Below are 16385 nucleotides of genomic sequence, written 5' to 3'. Positions count from 1 at the left end.
GATAAACTAGTCGAATAAGCTAATACACTGCAATAAATTAAAAAAGAAAGCTTAACATATGAGAGTTATGTATCTTGCTCTATATTAATAATAATACAAAAGTGTTGCGCTTTACAATGAAAAAAAAAACATAAACTGAAAAAAATGTTAAGAATAAGTAAAGGTTATTCTTATAGCTCTAGCATTATATAATATTGATCTTTTTACACTATAAATACGTTAATTTTATGTTTTCAGTACGAATTCGTTCATTTATGCAATTTCTTCAAACGGAAAATAATTTCTAAATCATTTTTAGCTCAATTTAAAGTAATAATCAAAAGCTATAAGATGCATCTTAATTTAAAAATAATGAATGTTTTGGTTTATTTTTTTTCGCTTTAAATAGTGTTGCACGCGATATTTTCACCGGAGAATTATCCATATTTTAGATAAATTTACCTGAAAAATGTACCGTAATAATATCCAATAAAGTCGGCAAATTCAAAATTGAGTATAGAAAATGGGGTACATCGCTGAAAACCGCATTGCAAGCTCATCACTTGCGTTTGCTTCACGTTTTCTGAGCTGCAACTTGACTGTGGCAGTGGCAGAAAGAAGGTAAGCGGGCTACTTTTGCAAGCAGGCAACGAGGAAACAGATGTTTGCAAATATCTTGAGAAAACTTTTGGCTGGGGTATTTAAATAAAGGTTCGCTTCAACAACTTTTTCGTCAGCCGCAAAATCAAAATGAAAAAAATAGAAAACACGAAAAAGAAAAAATATCAATGGCATTGAAAGAGTGAGTAAAAAAGGAAACCGAAACCAAAGCTATTCAATTGCATTGGTAGATTATTCCAAAGGACTCCGGGCTGTAATGGAAATTCTGACAATATGTTACTGCGTTTTTCTTTTACTTAGTCTGACTGAAAATGCAGCAAACTCTTTGTTGCATTCACGAGCTTAGCACTGAATCGGATAAGCCAAGTAATTGGATATTGCAATGTAACTAATCTTAACTTTGGACTGTCGGGTATTTAAATATAAATATTCAGACAATCAGTCAATATTTATAATAAATAATTAATCATTTAATCCTACTCGTCTGTTTTCCTTAAACAGAAACATTTATGTTAAGAATTTATGTTAAATAAGCTTTAATAACGATCGAACGAATGTCAACTGTGAATAAATTGAGGAAGTTTAATAACAGTTAAATTTTCTTGATTAAATTGTTTAAAATACCAATAAATTTTACCTTTCGAAAATAAGTGAATTTTCGAAATCTATTATCAAAGTTTGAGAACATTTATTCATTGATTGTCCTTGACGTGAGTATAAATAATAAAATTGTATTTGTATTTGGGGAAGCTCACTTTTGATTAACGCGGAACATGCTTTATTGGTATATATATATAATCTCATAAATCATATTCCAATACTGTGAGAGTTTATTTATGAGCAAGCACTTTCAAGTTCATATGTGCAGATCTGTAGCAATACAATTCGTCGCTGGGTAAACATAAATTGGCATTTTGGGTCAATAAACCAAAGAAGTGTCAAAATAGGGAAGCTTCACAGCTCTACGGGTATCCTATAAGTAAAAAGTGCCTTCGGAAGAGGAGCGAAAACGATGGGTATAAAAACATTTTATTTAGTCATAAAAATCGTACGCGTTCAATTCAACAATTGGGGAAAAGCGCGCAACGCCAACCTATAATACTGACACATGTTAAAAGCTGTCGGATGTCTCAAGGGGTTTGTGTACACACACACACACACACACACACCTACACGGGGAAAATCACATTAAATCACGGGGCGTCACAAAAGGCGCTTCTCACGAAATTAAAGGTAAATAAAATGTTTATGAGTGGAACGCAATCGTTCATATGATTTCACATTTGATTGAATAACATTTACACACGCAAACGCAGCACTCGAGTGCCTTTGAATCTCTATCTGTTTCGAAGGGAGCGAATGGGAGAGGGAAGGAATTTGAGCATATCCCTGTGTCCCTATGCCAAGCCAATGACGGGGGCAATAAATTCAAACATGTGCACATAAATTTTTATTTCGATTTGCTGAGCCCAACATACTATATATACTCCTCCCTTTCTCCTCCGCCCCTTTGTTCAATTTTATGAACTGTGAATATGAACGATACGGAAGGAGGACTCGACTTTTGCCCGACACAGAAACAGAAGTACGGGAGAGGCTTATAGTCTGTGTATGTGTGTGTGTGTGTGACTGTAGCAAAGGATACGCCGGATGCTTGTCTGCCCCCGGGCAGTGCATGCTTCCCACAGAGCGGTGCAGTCCTCGAACCAAGCCCAAGCCCAGCCCAAGCGAATGTCAATGGAATTCGGCATTACAAATTATTGCATGCACTCAATGCTTGGCCCTAAGCGCATTTCCAGCTACCATTACGACAGCAAATTGTTGCACTGTCTGCCAATTGACTTGTCGTGTTCTTACCAAAGGCATTCCCTTCTTCCCCCTCTTAAGTTGGGTTGTGGAATGTGCATCACCAACCAAGTCAAGTATTAGTTTATTGCAGACTTGGCTAAATGATCCACATATAACATATCTTGGGCTCTATTCTCTATTTCGTATTCATTGAATGCTTATCAAATAAAAAAGTATGTTCTCCTCTAATTGCCTCCTGTGAGGATTGAACTCACGGCCTCTGGTTTACAAGACCAGCGCTCTGCCACTGAGCTAAGAAGGCTCTCGAAGCTGCAGGTGAAGTTCTGGAAGAAAATGTTGAGTTTGTTTGAGAAGAACAAACTGAATTCAATTACTTAGTTCGATAAGAGTTGAGACTGTCTTGTCAGACATACTAAACTATATATGTATGTAATGAATATTACTCAATGATAACTTACGTTTTCCTGTCAGTTTGTTGATGATAAATATACATTGTATTCCTTATCTTACTTTGAGAAAATATAGTTTTACTACATTTGCTTGTTCTTCCGTGCTTCAATTAAAATCTTGTTTACAGCTTCAGGTAATGTAAAATGTAGAGCAAATTATCTCTTTGTTCCATGCTGATGTTTAAGCATAATTAAGCTGCTCGATAAAATGTTTTATTGGCAACATTTGTGTCCTGCTTCTGGCAGCTGCCTGTCCTCCAGTCTCCCTCTCACTCTCCCTCTCACTCTCTCTATCTCTATGTCTGCTACTTTCAGTTGCTCTGTTTCCCATTGTTCGTCTCAATTGTAATTGCGTGAGGCAGTGAGGCGAATGTTTGTTTGGTAAATTGGCAAATCAATTGGCTGTAGGGGAATATCTTGCTAATGTTGGCACCTGCTGCACACAGAACTTTCCATTAACTCTGTCAGAGTCGCTGACAGAGTATAAGAGCCATTTGCAGCATTTTGGCATATCAATTTCGCCTGTTGCATGCGAATGTTGTCAGACCGAGCAGCGCTTGAGGGGATGAATAGCTTACACAAATTGACAAATGTGGTGATGACTTCACCTCGTTGCCAGCGAAAGTAATTGCAAAGTGAATTTAATTAGTGTAATGAAATTGTGTGATATCGATAAATGCAAATGCCACGACGACAGTTCTGGATGCAGTTCTAAGCGTCACTTAAGTGCTTCCACCTGACACCGAGCATTGAAATGCAATCAAAAGTGCGGTAGATGATTGATTGATAACTAGATAAGTGAACTGCCATCCTCTAGGTATTACGCTAATAAGACAATTTCATTCATTCCTAACATTATTAGTTAAAAGCATGAACTTCATGTTTACTTTTTATATGAAACATTCCCAGAACTACTTCCCAAGTTGTCTATTGAAATGCATTAAAAATGTACCTACTGTCGAGTACTATTCGTGCCGAGTGCCAATTGAAAGTTAAAAACAATTTGGATGTACTTAAAAAATAGCAACATCACGTATACGTAGCGTTAAACGGCGGCTAAGGAGCGATTTCTCCGGACACCTTTTTTTTGGAAGTTGCCCAACCGTCGCGGATAATCAGCATCAACAGCAGTAACAGCAGCAGCAGCAGCATTGCCAGAAGCGAAAACTTAACAAGTATTTATCGAGTTTTTCAATATTTTTAATGTCAGTTTAAATACTTGATGCGATTATTTTCCAGCGATTTTGTTTTGCATAGCTCGGATTTAACCCCTCCTCCCTCCACCTTTTTTTCCTGCCGGGCAACTCGCGGGCGCTGCAAACTTTTTCAAGTGCCAAACACACGCAAACTTTTTCGAACATGCAACGGGAGACATAAAACTTTTATGCAAGTTATTAAAAGTGCAATGTTCGTGGGAAAACAGTCTGGGGATGCCGGGAGCACATCGAAGTCCAGTGCTCTCAGTACTGCGGAGATTTCAACACCGCTAAAGAGTTTTCCAGTGAACTGAGAATGAATGGAGGGCAGATAGAGTTTGGAGGATAAAAAAGCAAAAAAAAAAAAAAATGATTCATCTGGCATTCAATAAATCTTAACGCTTTTTTACTGGCAGATGGCCGCCGCGGCGGTTCCAAAGAGGGCCCAGTAGCCTTCTCAAGGTCTGTTCCGGACGCTCCTAAATAATGACCGCGTGACGGCGCCAGTTTGTACATTGTTATCTGCCGTGGGTTGAGATCGGGACAGAATGCTATGTGGCCTCCGCAAGGTGCACACGACGGGCGGCTGCATTCATTATTCAAACGCATTAACTGAAGTTGAAATTGTCCGGCAACTGTACGACAATCTCGTGATATCCTTGACTTGGCATAACTTCTGCGCAAGTCGGAGCCGAAGGCGTGGCAAGCCATCCCCTCCCCCCGACTCTCTGACTCTCTCTCAGTAGCGGCAAAGTTTCCGTGCTGCACACGAACAATAACAGAACCAAGTATTTAAATGCAAATTAGCCCCAAATGATGCAATCATAATGCAAGCTTCTCCAGGCACTTGCTGCGAGTATAAATTCAGGACTATGGGAGAGGAGACTCTCCATTGCACTCCACTGCACTCCATTCCACTTCACTCTCCATCAGTGGAGTCCTCCACATTCCTAGACGCCGTTTCGGTGCATATCTTTGTGCCCATTTCGTTTTTAATTTTCTACTGGCGGTCGCTGCTCTCATTTAGCACTATTTGGCAGGTTTTCCTAGTTGTAATTCGTGGCCCACTCCACTTTAGAATTAATTTCCACCTTTTTGTGCAGTTGTTAAGCGAAGTTTCAGTATTTCGCCATCCAGAGGGAAGTCGTTATGAAAGTCCGGAAGATAAATGCATTTCAACACATGTTGTTGAAAGTTAATTTCCAAAACGCAGCTCATTTTTGCTAAATGCGCATTTGCTGCTGTTCTCTTTCCTTTGCTTGGCCTGCGTTTTCTTTACTGTTTTTTATTTCATTTTGTTTTATTTCATTTTTTTTTGTTCTCCTGCCAAACGATTTTCTTCCTCATCATCCACAATTTTCGTAATGTGCGCAAATGTATTTTTGATACTTACAACTGGAACCATACTCAGACTGTGGACTCGTAATCTTGATGGACTTTAAATGGGCAATGGCTTGAGAACTCATATTAATTGTTTTTTATTTTCTTTGTGAAGAGTCCTTAAAATGAATCATAGCAAAGCACAGCTGGGACAACATGTCTATGATTTTACATAGATTTTAATTTGAATCATTTAATTGTGCGAATGTTGCAAAAGTGAGTGCACGTTTACTTATGGCCGCCTTAAAATGTTGCTAACGAACATAATATTCCACATAATCTGGCTTAATTATAAATCCATAGCGTTGCATAATGTAATTCTCTGAGGGATGTCGCGTGCGACCAGCTTTTCAGTTAAAAAAAAAAACATATTCTGAAACAATTTTAAAAATAAGTAAAGGTTATTTTTATAGCTCTAGATTAGTACTTTAATTAGAGCTAAAAATGGTTTTGGAATTTTTTTTCTGTTTTGTTTTCTGTTCTGATAATTGGTAACAAATTCGTACGCAAAACAAAAAAATGAACGAATTTAATTTTATCGTAAAACAGAATAAGTTACTAAAATCAATCTTAGCTCTAAAAATAGTGCTAATCCAAAGCTTTAAGAAAAACCTTCATTTAATTTTAAAATTGTTTTAGTTTATGTTTTTTTTTGTCACGGTAAAGCTGTTCGCACGCGACATTTACCAGAGAATTACCCATATGCATTTTTGATGCAATATAGCAAATAAATACTAATGGGTCCAATATGAAATTTGGTATAAGGGTATTCTATTTAATGATTAAAGAAAAGATAAACAACAAATAAAATGGTAGACCATTTTTTTTTTTTTTTTTTTTTTTGCGCGAAGTATTTCTTGATTTTTTTTTACACATATTCTTGATCAGAGTCAATAGCCGAGATGATAAAGCCATGTCCGTCTGTTTGTCTCTCCGTGTGAACTTAGATGTCTGAGACTATTTGAGATAGCGCAATACATTTTTTTCAACAGCACTTGTTATGTTTGCATGCAGATCAAGTTTGTTTCGCGCTCACTTCCGTCCCCATAAATCGACAAAAGTTGAATAAAAAGCATAATTTTAAAGTATAAACAAGGTATAAACAATAATAACTATAGCATTTACAATTCCTGAAAATTTGACTGACATCAGATAAAAATGTTTTCGGGCCTTAGCTGCTTTAGCTGACAATCTAATATATATATATATCGAAAGCACTACTTCATCGATATATCAAATATGACCCAAGGTATATTTTGTAGTATATTATTTGGTATATTTTAAGAATAGTCCATTGTTTTTCTTTTATTCAAATCTCACAGTCGAGCATAATCGATTATAGCTTTCTTACTTATTAAGTTTGTAAGTGTGTTTGGTAACAAATATTAAATGAATAAACAGTTTTACCATTTGCTTCTCACTATGCAAAAAACTTCCTTCAGCTAAGGTGAATCGTGAAAGTTATTTTATTTTCATGACTAAAATAACAGTCATATAATGATTTAAAAGAATGGATTGACTGATTAATCTAAGCTATGCGCTAACTGATTCATCTAAACTTTGCGATAAAAGGGTAATTAATGCTTAACTTTGTTCAGATTGCTATTTGGATCATATGATTGTTGCTTTCAGCTATTAAATTCAACTGTTTAAGTAGCCTAACTCATTTCTTTGCAAGTTTCGCACCCAGATTGCTGGAAACAAAAGAGAAAAATTTGAGCACACTTAATTTGGCCAACTCAATCCAATCGACGGCAGCCAGAATTACAGAAAGCCAAAATAAAACATGGCAAACGACTGCCTTGAGAGTTGGACATTGAATGGGCTAGAGTGCTGGCCACAGGACACAGAGAAACTTTGGTGTTATAATCGGCATCAATTTTAAGTGCTGCTGATACTCCTAATTATCACTCACACACACACACACGTACACACACAGACAGAAATACTTTCTGGGTGAGACATTTGAGTCTTTGCATGCAGCAATGAAAGCAATTTGCGAAATTAGAAAAACAATGCGCCAGTGGACCATATCCGAGAAGAGTTTGTGTGTTGTGCGCAAAAAGTGACTTGGACAGTTTATTATGTGTCTGTCGAGTAAATAATTTCGGAAAATTGCTTTGCCTTTTGGCCGTTTGACTATCAGGAGAGTTTGACAGCTGTCTGCTTAAGGGGCGTATGTGCAATATGTGATAACAATACGTTGAGCACTTTAAACTTATAAAACTGTCTCAGCAACAAAATTTGGCTACAACGCTTGAGAACACACTTTAAAGTCCATTAGCGTCAAGTGGCTCAATAACAACATGAAAGCTAAACTGAATTGAACTGAACTGAGTCAAAAGAAAGGAGTAAAGCTTTGCAAATTTGCAAATCTAAAATGCTAAATCGACATACGATTGTATCGAGTTTGAATCTTTAAGTTTGTTTCAATTCTGTCAATATTTCGTTTATACAAGTATTAGAATATATATATATAAATCTTTAATGTTGAATAGAAAAAACATTTCAAATCATTCGACATTTTCTTGGGCATTCATCGATTCATTTCTTTAGACGGAAATAAAACTTGTATTTCGTATTTTCTGCTTTGTGTCAATCGTCGTCCTATTTCGGGTGGCACACAATTTCAAGTCTTGTTTTCTCTTCCTCTTGACAGCAGAATATAAACAAAATAGAGTTGCAAAGAAGTTGTCAAAAAATCGCACTTACCGTAGCATAACATTTTCTTATTTTTATTGCTGTAAGTTTTCTTTACTTTTTATTGGAGTTGACAAGAAGAAAATGCAAATGATATCCAAGAAAATATTATACTTTTGCAAATTATCGTAGTACATTGCTTATGAAAAACTTTTTCTTTGACAGAACTTCATATAAATACAGAAAAAAACAGTTTCTGAATGGATTCGATGTGACTAGCATGAATATTGTCATTCAAGGATTAAGTTTCACTAAACCGAACTTTAAATATGAAGAGTAAATATGAAATATATTACGTTAATAAAAATATTTAATTAAACGAATAATGATTTAAAATGCATATTCGCTTTATTGATTTTTTAAAAAGGTTTTATATTGACGCGTTAATCACTTTGAATTTATATTTTGCACCGTGATTAAGCAATAAATATTTCAGGCATAACTTTTATATGCTTTTAAACTATTAAATGAAGTGATTTCGCTTGTTCCACATTCATTGGAACAATGTAAGTTTAGCAATCAAATTGAACAGCTTAAGTGTATAATCTCAATATCACTTTTGAGCACAGAAAATCGACTTTTATAGTGCGGACGAGAGGAAGATTCTTTTGAGTGTCGCGACATTCAAGGATATATTTACGAATCCTCGGTGTCATCAGTGTCAAGTCACTAACAAATTTCAGAGCAATGAAAAAACAATGGATACACGATTTGCCATTATGCCGGAAATCTTCGATAATTTCAAATAATCCACATACACATACATGCAGACAGTCTGAATCGATGTGCTGATTCAATGTTAGCCTCCAGCAATGTCTCAGACAATCAGCACTTCAGACACGCAACAACAAAGACAACAACAACATAATGTTGAGACATAAGCAGAAGCCAAGGACAAAAAGTGTCTGTGGGTTTGCGGCTGCCTGGACCACGGGACTCGGGACAGCGAAAGGGAACAGCCCGAAAAGGGAGGACTTGAGTGAATAAGCAACTGAATAAGCGACTGCTTGGCTGGCTGCCGGGATGCTGAGCTGCTTGGGTTAATGGCAGGCGACATCAGATGCCAAATGAGGCAACGGGGGCACAAGGAGTTGCCTCCGCATTGCCATTGCCTGCCAGAGCTGCTTACAAAGTAAGTATAAAACTTTTGCCATTTCTTGCAGAACACACACACACACACCTAACTTTCAACATTTGCAGTTGTGTGTTGTTGATGTTCATGTTGTTGTTAGTAGTATCTTTGTTTTTGTTGTGGTTGTTGGTGTAACAAAGTTACAAGGAGCATTTCAAACTTGTCGTTGTCAAAGTCAAAGTCGCTGATGGGCTACAGTGCGTATGAGTAATTTTTATGAGCACAATTCTGCGCAACTGTCTGTTGGCCTCGTTTTTGAATAACTTCACTTCGTTTTTTTTCATTTTTACATCCAATTTACTTTTGATTTTACTTTATTTTCTTTGTTCTTATGCACTTATTATTGCCAATTGGTCTTAGGCCACGCTAATTTTTCCAGTTGCCAATGCGTTTGACTTGCCCTCGGCCTGCCTTTGCTTACCATTCAGCTTTGTCGATGGACTGAATCGAATTAGCTTCACTTAATGGCAAAAACTAAGCCCCAGGACATTTTTCCCCGCCGTACCTAAGTACAACTTTGAAAATTGTTTTCATTAATTGCATTCAAGTGCTTCACTTCAAGCGAAAATGCCAGATATCCGGTCATTGTAAAAAAAATTTTGAGAATACCCCTAAGGATATTTGGAATTTCAACTTAAACACACAAGACCTTGCTGTCACAGGTAACTGTGAATTTTAATAAAGAATTTAATAATAAGTCCTGAATCTTCCGAGAATTTCTTGCGAAACAATAAATGTAGAAAAATAATCATTAAACATAAAAAATAATATACATAGAATTATGGGCATTATTTTAAGGAATTATATATTTTGTATTATTTGGAAATCTGATAATTGAATAACATGATATACAGTACATTAGTTATATTAGTTACATTGGAAGTATATCTCCGCTATAGAATGATGTTTCGTTCCTTTGATGTTAACTTGAATAAATCTCTTGCTCGGCAAATTTATGCCGCCAATAACTCCATGCCACTTGTTGGATTTCGATAGATAACCATACGAAGTGCGTTTGACAAATCTGAAAACTTTGCAGCCACTTGGTTGAAATAAAAGTTTTGTATGAATTTGTTTGCCACAAAACTTTTGGTGCATTGAGTACGAGTACACAGAGTATATATACATACATAGAAGTACGCATGTGTGCTTGTTGGGAAATTGCATTAAATTAGATGGTATGCGCATTAAGAAATCCGAGTTCCTTGGAGGATGAGCCAAGTATGAACTATGACTTTCCGCTGCACTGTTTGATTGTGGCTTAGTCATTTCATTGTGTGACTGCTCATTTTCCCAGCTAATTGTGTGTCCTGCCAAGTCGAAAGATGCAGCAAGAAATGCTAAGCCATTCAGTACACAACGCTGGGAGTGGCATTGCGCGCATGATGCCATAAATCACAATGGATATATGCATAAATTATAGCCGGGAGCGTTCAGGACTGCATCGTTGGAGGCTAAGGCAAGAAATCAAAGTGGAAAAAGCAAGCCAAAGAGTGATAAAGAGAGCGAGAGGGGGAAAATATGGTGTATAAACAGGCTGGCAAATGTTGAAAAACAAAGAGTACGATAAACGAAGCGACGTTTAAGGATTTAACGAGAAAAAATCGCTGTCACGAGAACGCAGAACGCATCGTTTTAATCAGTGGGCGACAGCCACAAGGGCAGCTGCGGAGGCACGTACTTTTCCTCACTCTCTTTTATTCTATCTCTCTCTCTCTCTCTCCCTCTCGTTCGTCCTTTCTCTCTCAACGCCTCTGAAAATGGATGCAATATTTTGTCGTCGCCAAAGTCAACAGTCTGCACTTCATGGCTGGAAAAAAGACAAAAGCTCAGCACCGCGGAGTGAGGGTGGAAATTTACATTGGCGCTGCAAAGTATGCAACGCATATTTTTACTTCACTTCTGTTTGCTCTTTTCAGCTCAGTGGACCAAACAAGCCCACATTCACAACCGCGTCCCGCGTCCAATACAACTCACCAACCGATTGCACATCCTTTTGCTCTCGCTCTTGACAGTTTTCGCTTCACTCCCAATGCAATTGGCAATGACATAAGCAATGAAGCCAGAGAATTAAAGTACTCAACAGCCATATTATTAACTATTTTATTGAGATGATTATTTGTGCTTATGATTATTATGCTTATAACTTTGATAAGATAATAATAATTGATTAGCTTGCTTTGAAAATCTTCGTTGTTGATGTTTGCAGAATTGTGGAAAAGTTGTCATCGCTTATTAGCTTCTTAAATTTCTGAAAATAATTTTTGAGTAGATGTCGAGCTACCATTAAATATTTAGATCATTTCAACTTATGGGTATGTAAAATCTTTCGCAATTTTGTATCTCCTGAAACTACCCTGTGAGGGAATGTCTTCTACATCTCTAGAATAAGCATAACTAAATTATTCTAAAGCTACTAGTAAGGCTTAAATACTAGTAGATTATCCTCCCGCCAATGATAATGGTAATACAAATAAAGATGCTTTTGTATTTTCGGTAATAATTTATTTTCCAATTGTCTTTAGATGCAACACTCATTGAATTTGGGTAGATGATTGATTTGTACACCAACAACGCGCATCACCTGTTGAGAGGCAAAAATTCCAGTGCGAATGCAGTAGTCGAGGGGCATGCGTTGGACGAATTGCGAAAGGAAACCGCCAACAAAAGCATCAGCACAGCCATTGGTGTCCACAATTTTACTCTTATCGGTCTGAGGCACAGGATATTCCAGAATGTGATCGTTATCTTGAAAGCACAGAACAGGACAGCCTTCAGTACTAATCATCACAATGCGTGATCTTACGTTCTCCTTGGGCAGCGACTGCATCCGTCTGCCTATCTCAAACACATCCTCGGTTTCCCAGTCGTGAGTTTCCGCAAAGGCTAAAGCTTCATTCTTATTAAGAATTATCACATCCGTATAGGGTATAATTTCATCAATCTTATTCTTATGTATTTGGACAACGAAGACTGCGCTTAAGTTGAGTACAAAGGTGCGATTATTTTCAGAGGTCAATCTTGCAACTTCGAGGACAGTTTCAGCATTGACAGCTATGAAAAAGCCGGTAGCGTAAATAAATTGTGCACGCTCCAGAACACACAGATTGGCCTCATCAAGAAGCCAATCCTCCGAGAACAGAGCTGCGGCACCCAAATTTGCCACCAACGAACGATTGCGTCCACTTAGGATGACTGCACAGGTGCCCGTCGGAGCATCATCTATCTGCTGGTACATCGTTCGTACTCCGTCGGCATTCGCTCTTTTTCCAATGACTTCCGCAAACTTATCCCTGCCAACAGACCCAACGAAGTATGAACAATATGGCTTGCCAACAATCCATTCAAAAATGCGCATTGAGTTTTGGCAGGCACCGCCGGCAGAGAAAGTCACATTTTCCATATAGATCAACTCTTCAAATAGGGCCAAGTGTCTCTCCTCGGCAATTATTGCGGCATTTACTTGCAGATCGTACTTTTCCATCAAAACATTGTCTTCGATGGTCGTGAATATGTCCAATAGCGGATTACCAAAGCCAATTAATATACCTTCTGGAATATCCATAATTGTCTTTCAAATTGCCTTAGAAGTCTTGATGATGATTTTAGACAAGCTTATTGTCAATCTTGGCCAGAATGAGTCTTACTATTAAAAGTTAGGTGATTGCCTTGGAATGCGGATCATATTAGTCGAACCGGGACAAGAACAGTGGATTTTAAATATTCAATAAGACATTATAACTAATAAATGGAAAAATTAATTTTGATAGTGAGTACACTCAATATCTAAAATTATTGAAAATTAATGCTAAGGTATGGCTTTTTGTGTATAGTTAACTGAATTTGAAGTATTTGAATTAATTCTCTTCTGAAAATTTAAATTTATTTTTATTTCAAGAAAGGCATAATAAACCTTAATCAATATATGAACAAATAGGAAATCCACAGTCAAGTGTGATCGACGACGCTACAATCACTGTGGTATTAATTTTAAAATATACACAATTAATTAATTACCGCAAATGCTACACTTGGTAATTGATTCAAAATATACCATAGTGTGCATAATTTACCACATTGTCAGCCAAAGCAACGCAGACTCGTAGAAAATAAGCCGTTTTGCCATACAAATGAATTTCTTTAATAACTTATACAATTTGTAACTGATCCAAACCACATTTTCATTAATCAATAGAAATGGTCCAAAAATCAAAATTACGTTTGATTTTTCTCGAATTGTGGGGGCGGGAGTGGGCGTGAAACAAACTTGATCTGCATGCAAACATAAAATGTGCTGTCGAAAAATTCTATCTCTGTCTAAAAGATCTAGATGTCACGGAGGGTCAGATAGACAAACGGAGCGACCTACACGGCTATATCATCTTGGCTGTTGACGCTGATCAAGTATATACATATCATATCATACATACATACTGTCGGAGATGCCTCCTTCTGCCTGATACATAGATGTGTCATAAAGTTATAAAACCCTCTGGGTAGCGGATAAAGAAACTAACGATGTTAACAAGAGTCGCATTTACACCTAGGGGTTTGATAAAGACCTCCATTACAAAATAAATATTAGTTTTACTACTATAATTTATTTTGTGGAACAAAAGCTTTGTTCAAACTTCGGTAGTTTCTCTATTTGAATGCCCACAACTCGTAGAACCTGTTGCGAGGCAAATATTCCAGTTCGGACACAGGAATCTATGGGCATTTGCTGAACCAATTGAGAAAGGAAGCCACCAACAAAAGCGTCCCCACATCCATTGGTATCCACAATTTGATTTTGTTCCACTTTTGGTACCGGATACTCGATTACTTTATCGTTCTCCTGGAAGCAGAGCACAGGACACACTGCGTCCGTGATCATTACGATACGGGAGCGTTTATTACACTTGGGCATAGACTGGAGACGTCTACCAACTTCAAATACATCTTTAGTATTCCAGTTGTGAGTATCGGCGTAGGCCAGCATCTCTTGCTTATTGCCAATAACTATGTCTGTGTAGGGTAAAATTTCATCTAGCTGCGATTTCATCTGTTCGGGGACAAAAACTGCACTAAAATTTAACATAAAGATGCGATTATTCTCAGAGGAGAGTCTGGCAACCTGGAGAACAGTTGGAGGATTGACCGCTAGAAAGAAACCCGTAATATAGAAATATTGCGCCCTCTTTACATAGCACATATTCTCATTGTTTTTCATCCACTCCTCTGAGAACAAGGCGGATGCACCTAAATTGGCAACTAAAGATCGATTGGAACCATTGACAATAACTGCACAAGTGCCGGTCGGAGCTTCAGGTCGTTTCTGATAAAGTGCTCGAACTCCGTCTCCAGATGCCTTCTTTTCAAGCGTCTCTCCGAAATTATCCGTTCCTATGGCTCCCACGAAGTAGGCCCGATACGGTTTACTAATAATCCATTGAAAGATACGCATTGAATTCTGACAGGCTCCACCAGCCGAATATATTATGTCATCCATTTTTGATAACTCTATAAAGAGTTGAGAATGTTTCTCTTCTGCTATGATCGCCGCATTCTCCGACAATCCGTACTTTTCCAGAATAATTTTATCTTTGACAATCTTGGTTATATCCAGCAGTGGATTCCCAAAGCCTATAAGTATGCCCTCGGGAATATCCGCCATATTTCTTACATATATTCTCCATGCTCTTGAGCATCGCAATAAAAGTGGAACTGACAGAGCACGCTTCATAGTTGGTTCGTTTATTATCTATTGTCTACTGATAAATTTCAATGTAGCATTAAGCCATACTTTAATAAAATTTGTGTATTTGTGTGCATAGTATTTTTGAAACTATAGAATGAATGAAAATACTATGTATTGATGGTGCTAGAGATAACATATAAATAAGGCTCAATGTTATCGATGTTACAAAAACTCCATTTCCATATATTAAGTAACGATTGAGCAACACCCTTTTGCCAATTCTCTTTATACTCTTTTTAGACCAAGTTTATCAGCTTCAATGCAATGATTATAAAAGTGTAACCGTATTTTGTATAATATTTTGGAATATTTATCGAAAAAACGTGCGATATCAATAGATATCAGCTGATTATTCGACTTGCAAATTTTGGCGCTTTAAAATTATTTCAAATCTCTTGGCAATTCGTTAAAAAAAAAACATTTGTCGAAAATAAAAGTAAATGTTAAAAAAAAGAAACGAAAAGACGATCTATTTGACCACTTTGTACAGGAATATAATCGTTGCAGAGTGTGTTACTTATTACGATGTAAATCGGAAATAAGTCAAGTCAATTGATGAATATTAAATAAAATTATTCTTTTGTCTCTGTCAATATCCTCTTCATTTTAATCTGCATAATTCATTAGCCCTAACATATGATTTCTTTATTTAAATAAATCATTTAATTTTTTTTCTATTCACAATAACATTAATGTAGACTGTGTAATCGAACTGGAATCCACTGAAGCAATTTAGGTTAATATATTAGATGACTTTTTTGGATTATTTCGTATAAATGTATTAACTTTAGTTTTTAATTTTCTTAATTGAGACACACTTATAAAAAATGCTAAACTTTTACAAAATAGACCAGTGTTTTTATATAATTTTCAGAACGATATAATATTGCCTGTTTTGGGTCATCCTTCAACTGAGATCATATCAATCGAGGTACTTACCATACTTTAAATTCTTTACTAACATATGCGTACAAAATTTCACTTTTTCACTGGAATAAAAGCGTATCGGAGTTGGGCATCCAGATACTTTAATTTAAATTGTAATTACCCGCATAAATCAATCATGATATATTAATGACCGGTCCATTTAATATGCTATTAATTACGATTGCATCTTGTTATGGAATTTTTATGTTTGCCAAGTGCCATTACGCCGAACACAGTGGCATGGAAAGGGATGGTTTGCGGCATAAATTGCGGCCTTTTATCCTCCCTTTCACGCTCTCTTTTCCTTTGTAGGTGCGAGAACACTTTTATTTTCAATGGATTTTTGCTTTCGCAGTAAGGGAATTGAACATTTTGCACCTTGTCAGAATGCATTGCGTTTTGGTTGACGAGCAGAGGTTGCAGTCCCGGAACGTCCTTGGCATGTCATAATC

General features: G+C 36.9%; 2 protein-coding genes and 1 non-coding gene across 4 annotated transcripts; all 3 read right to left on the bottom strand.

The window, feature by feature from the left end:
• Positions 1 to 2638: 2638 nt before the first annotated feature.
• On the bottom strand, positions 2639 to 2710 carry Trnat-ugu (transfer RNA threonine (anticodon UGU)). Its single transcript has one exon. It is a non-coding gene; the product is annotated as a tRNA-Thr (tRNA).
• A 9039-nt stretch (positions 2711 to 11749) lies between these two features.
• On the bottom strand, positions 11750 to 13080 carry LOC117576104 (adenosine kinase-like). The gene has a single exon (XM_052008180.1). It carries the CDS (start codon positions 12829 to 12831, stop codon positions 11788 to 11790), a length of 1044 nt encoding a protein of 347 aa, XP_051864140.1. The 5' UTR covers positions 12832 to 13080; the 3' UTR covers positions 11750 to 11787.
• Positions 13081 to 13833: 753 nt separating this feature from the next.
• On the bottom strand, positions 13834 to 15133 carry LOC117576184 (adenosine kinase-like). 2 transcript variants are annotated; one of them, XM_034260775.2, is made up of 2 exons: positions 14508 to 15133; positions 14151 to 14310 (listed from the first exon to the last, which is right to left on the bottom strand). In XM_034260775.2, the coding sequence occupies exons 1-2, from the start codon at positions 14989 to 14991 to the stop codon at positions 14291 to 14293; spliced, it is 504 nt and encodes a 167-aa protein (XP_034116666.2). In that variant the 5' UTR covers positions 14992 to 15133; the 3' UTR covers positions 14151 to 14290. The 2 variants fall into 2 exon arrangements, with proteins under 2 accessions (XP_034116665.2, XP_034116666.2); XM_034260774.2 differs by having other exon boundaries at positions 13834 to 15130.
• Between the last annotated feature and the right edge of the window lie 1252 nt (positions 15134 to 16385).

This window comes from Drosophila albomicans, chromosome 2R (assembly GCF_009650485.2).
Source record: "Drosophila albomicans strain 15112-1751.03 chromosome 2R, ASM965048v2, whole genome shotgun sequence".
In the NCBI taxonomy this organism is placed as follows: domain Eukaryota; kingdom Metazoa; phylum Arthropoda; class Insecta; order Diptera; family Drosophilidae; genus Drosophila; species Drosophila albomicans.
The sequence above is the reverse complement of the archived record's forward strand: the minus strand, read 5'-3'. Positions and strand labels throughout refer to the sequence as shown.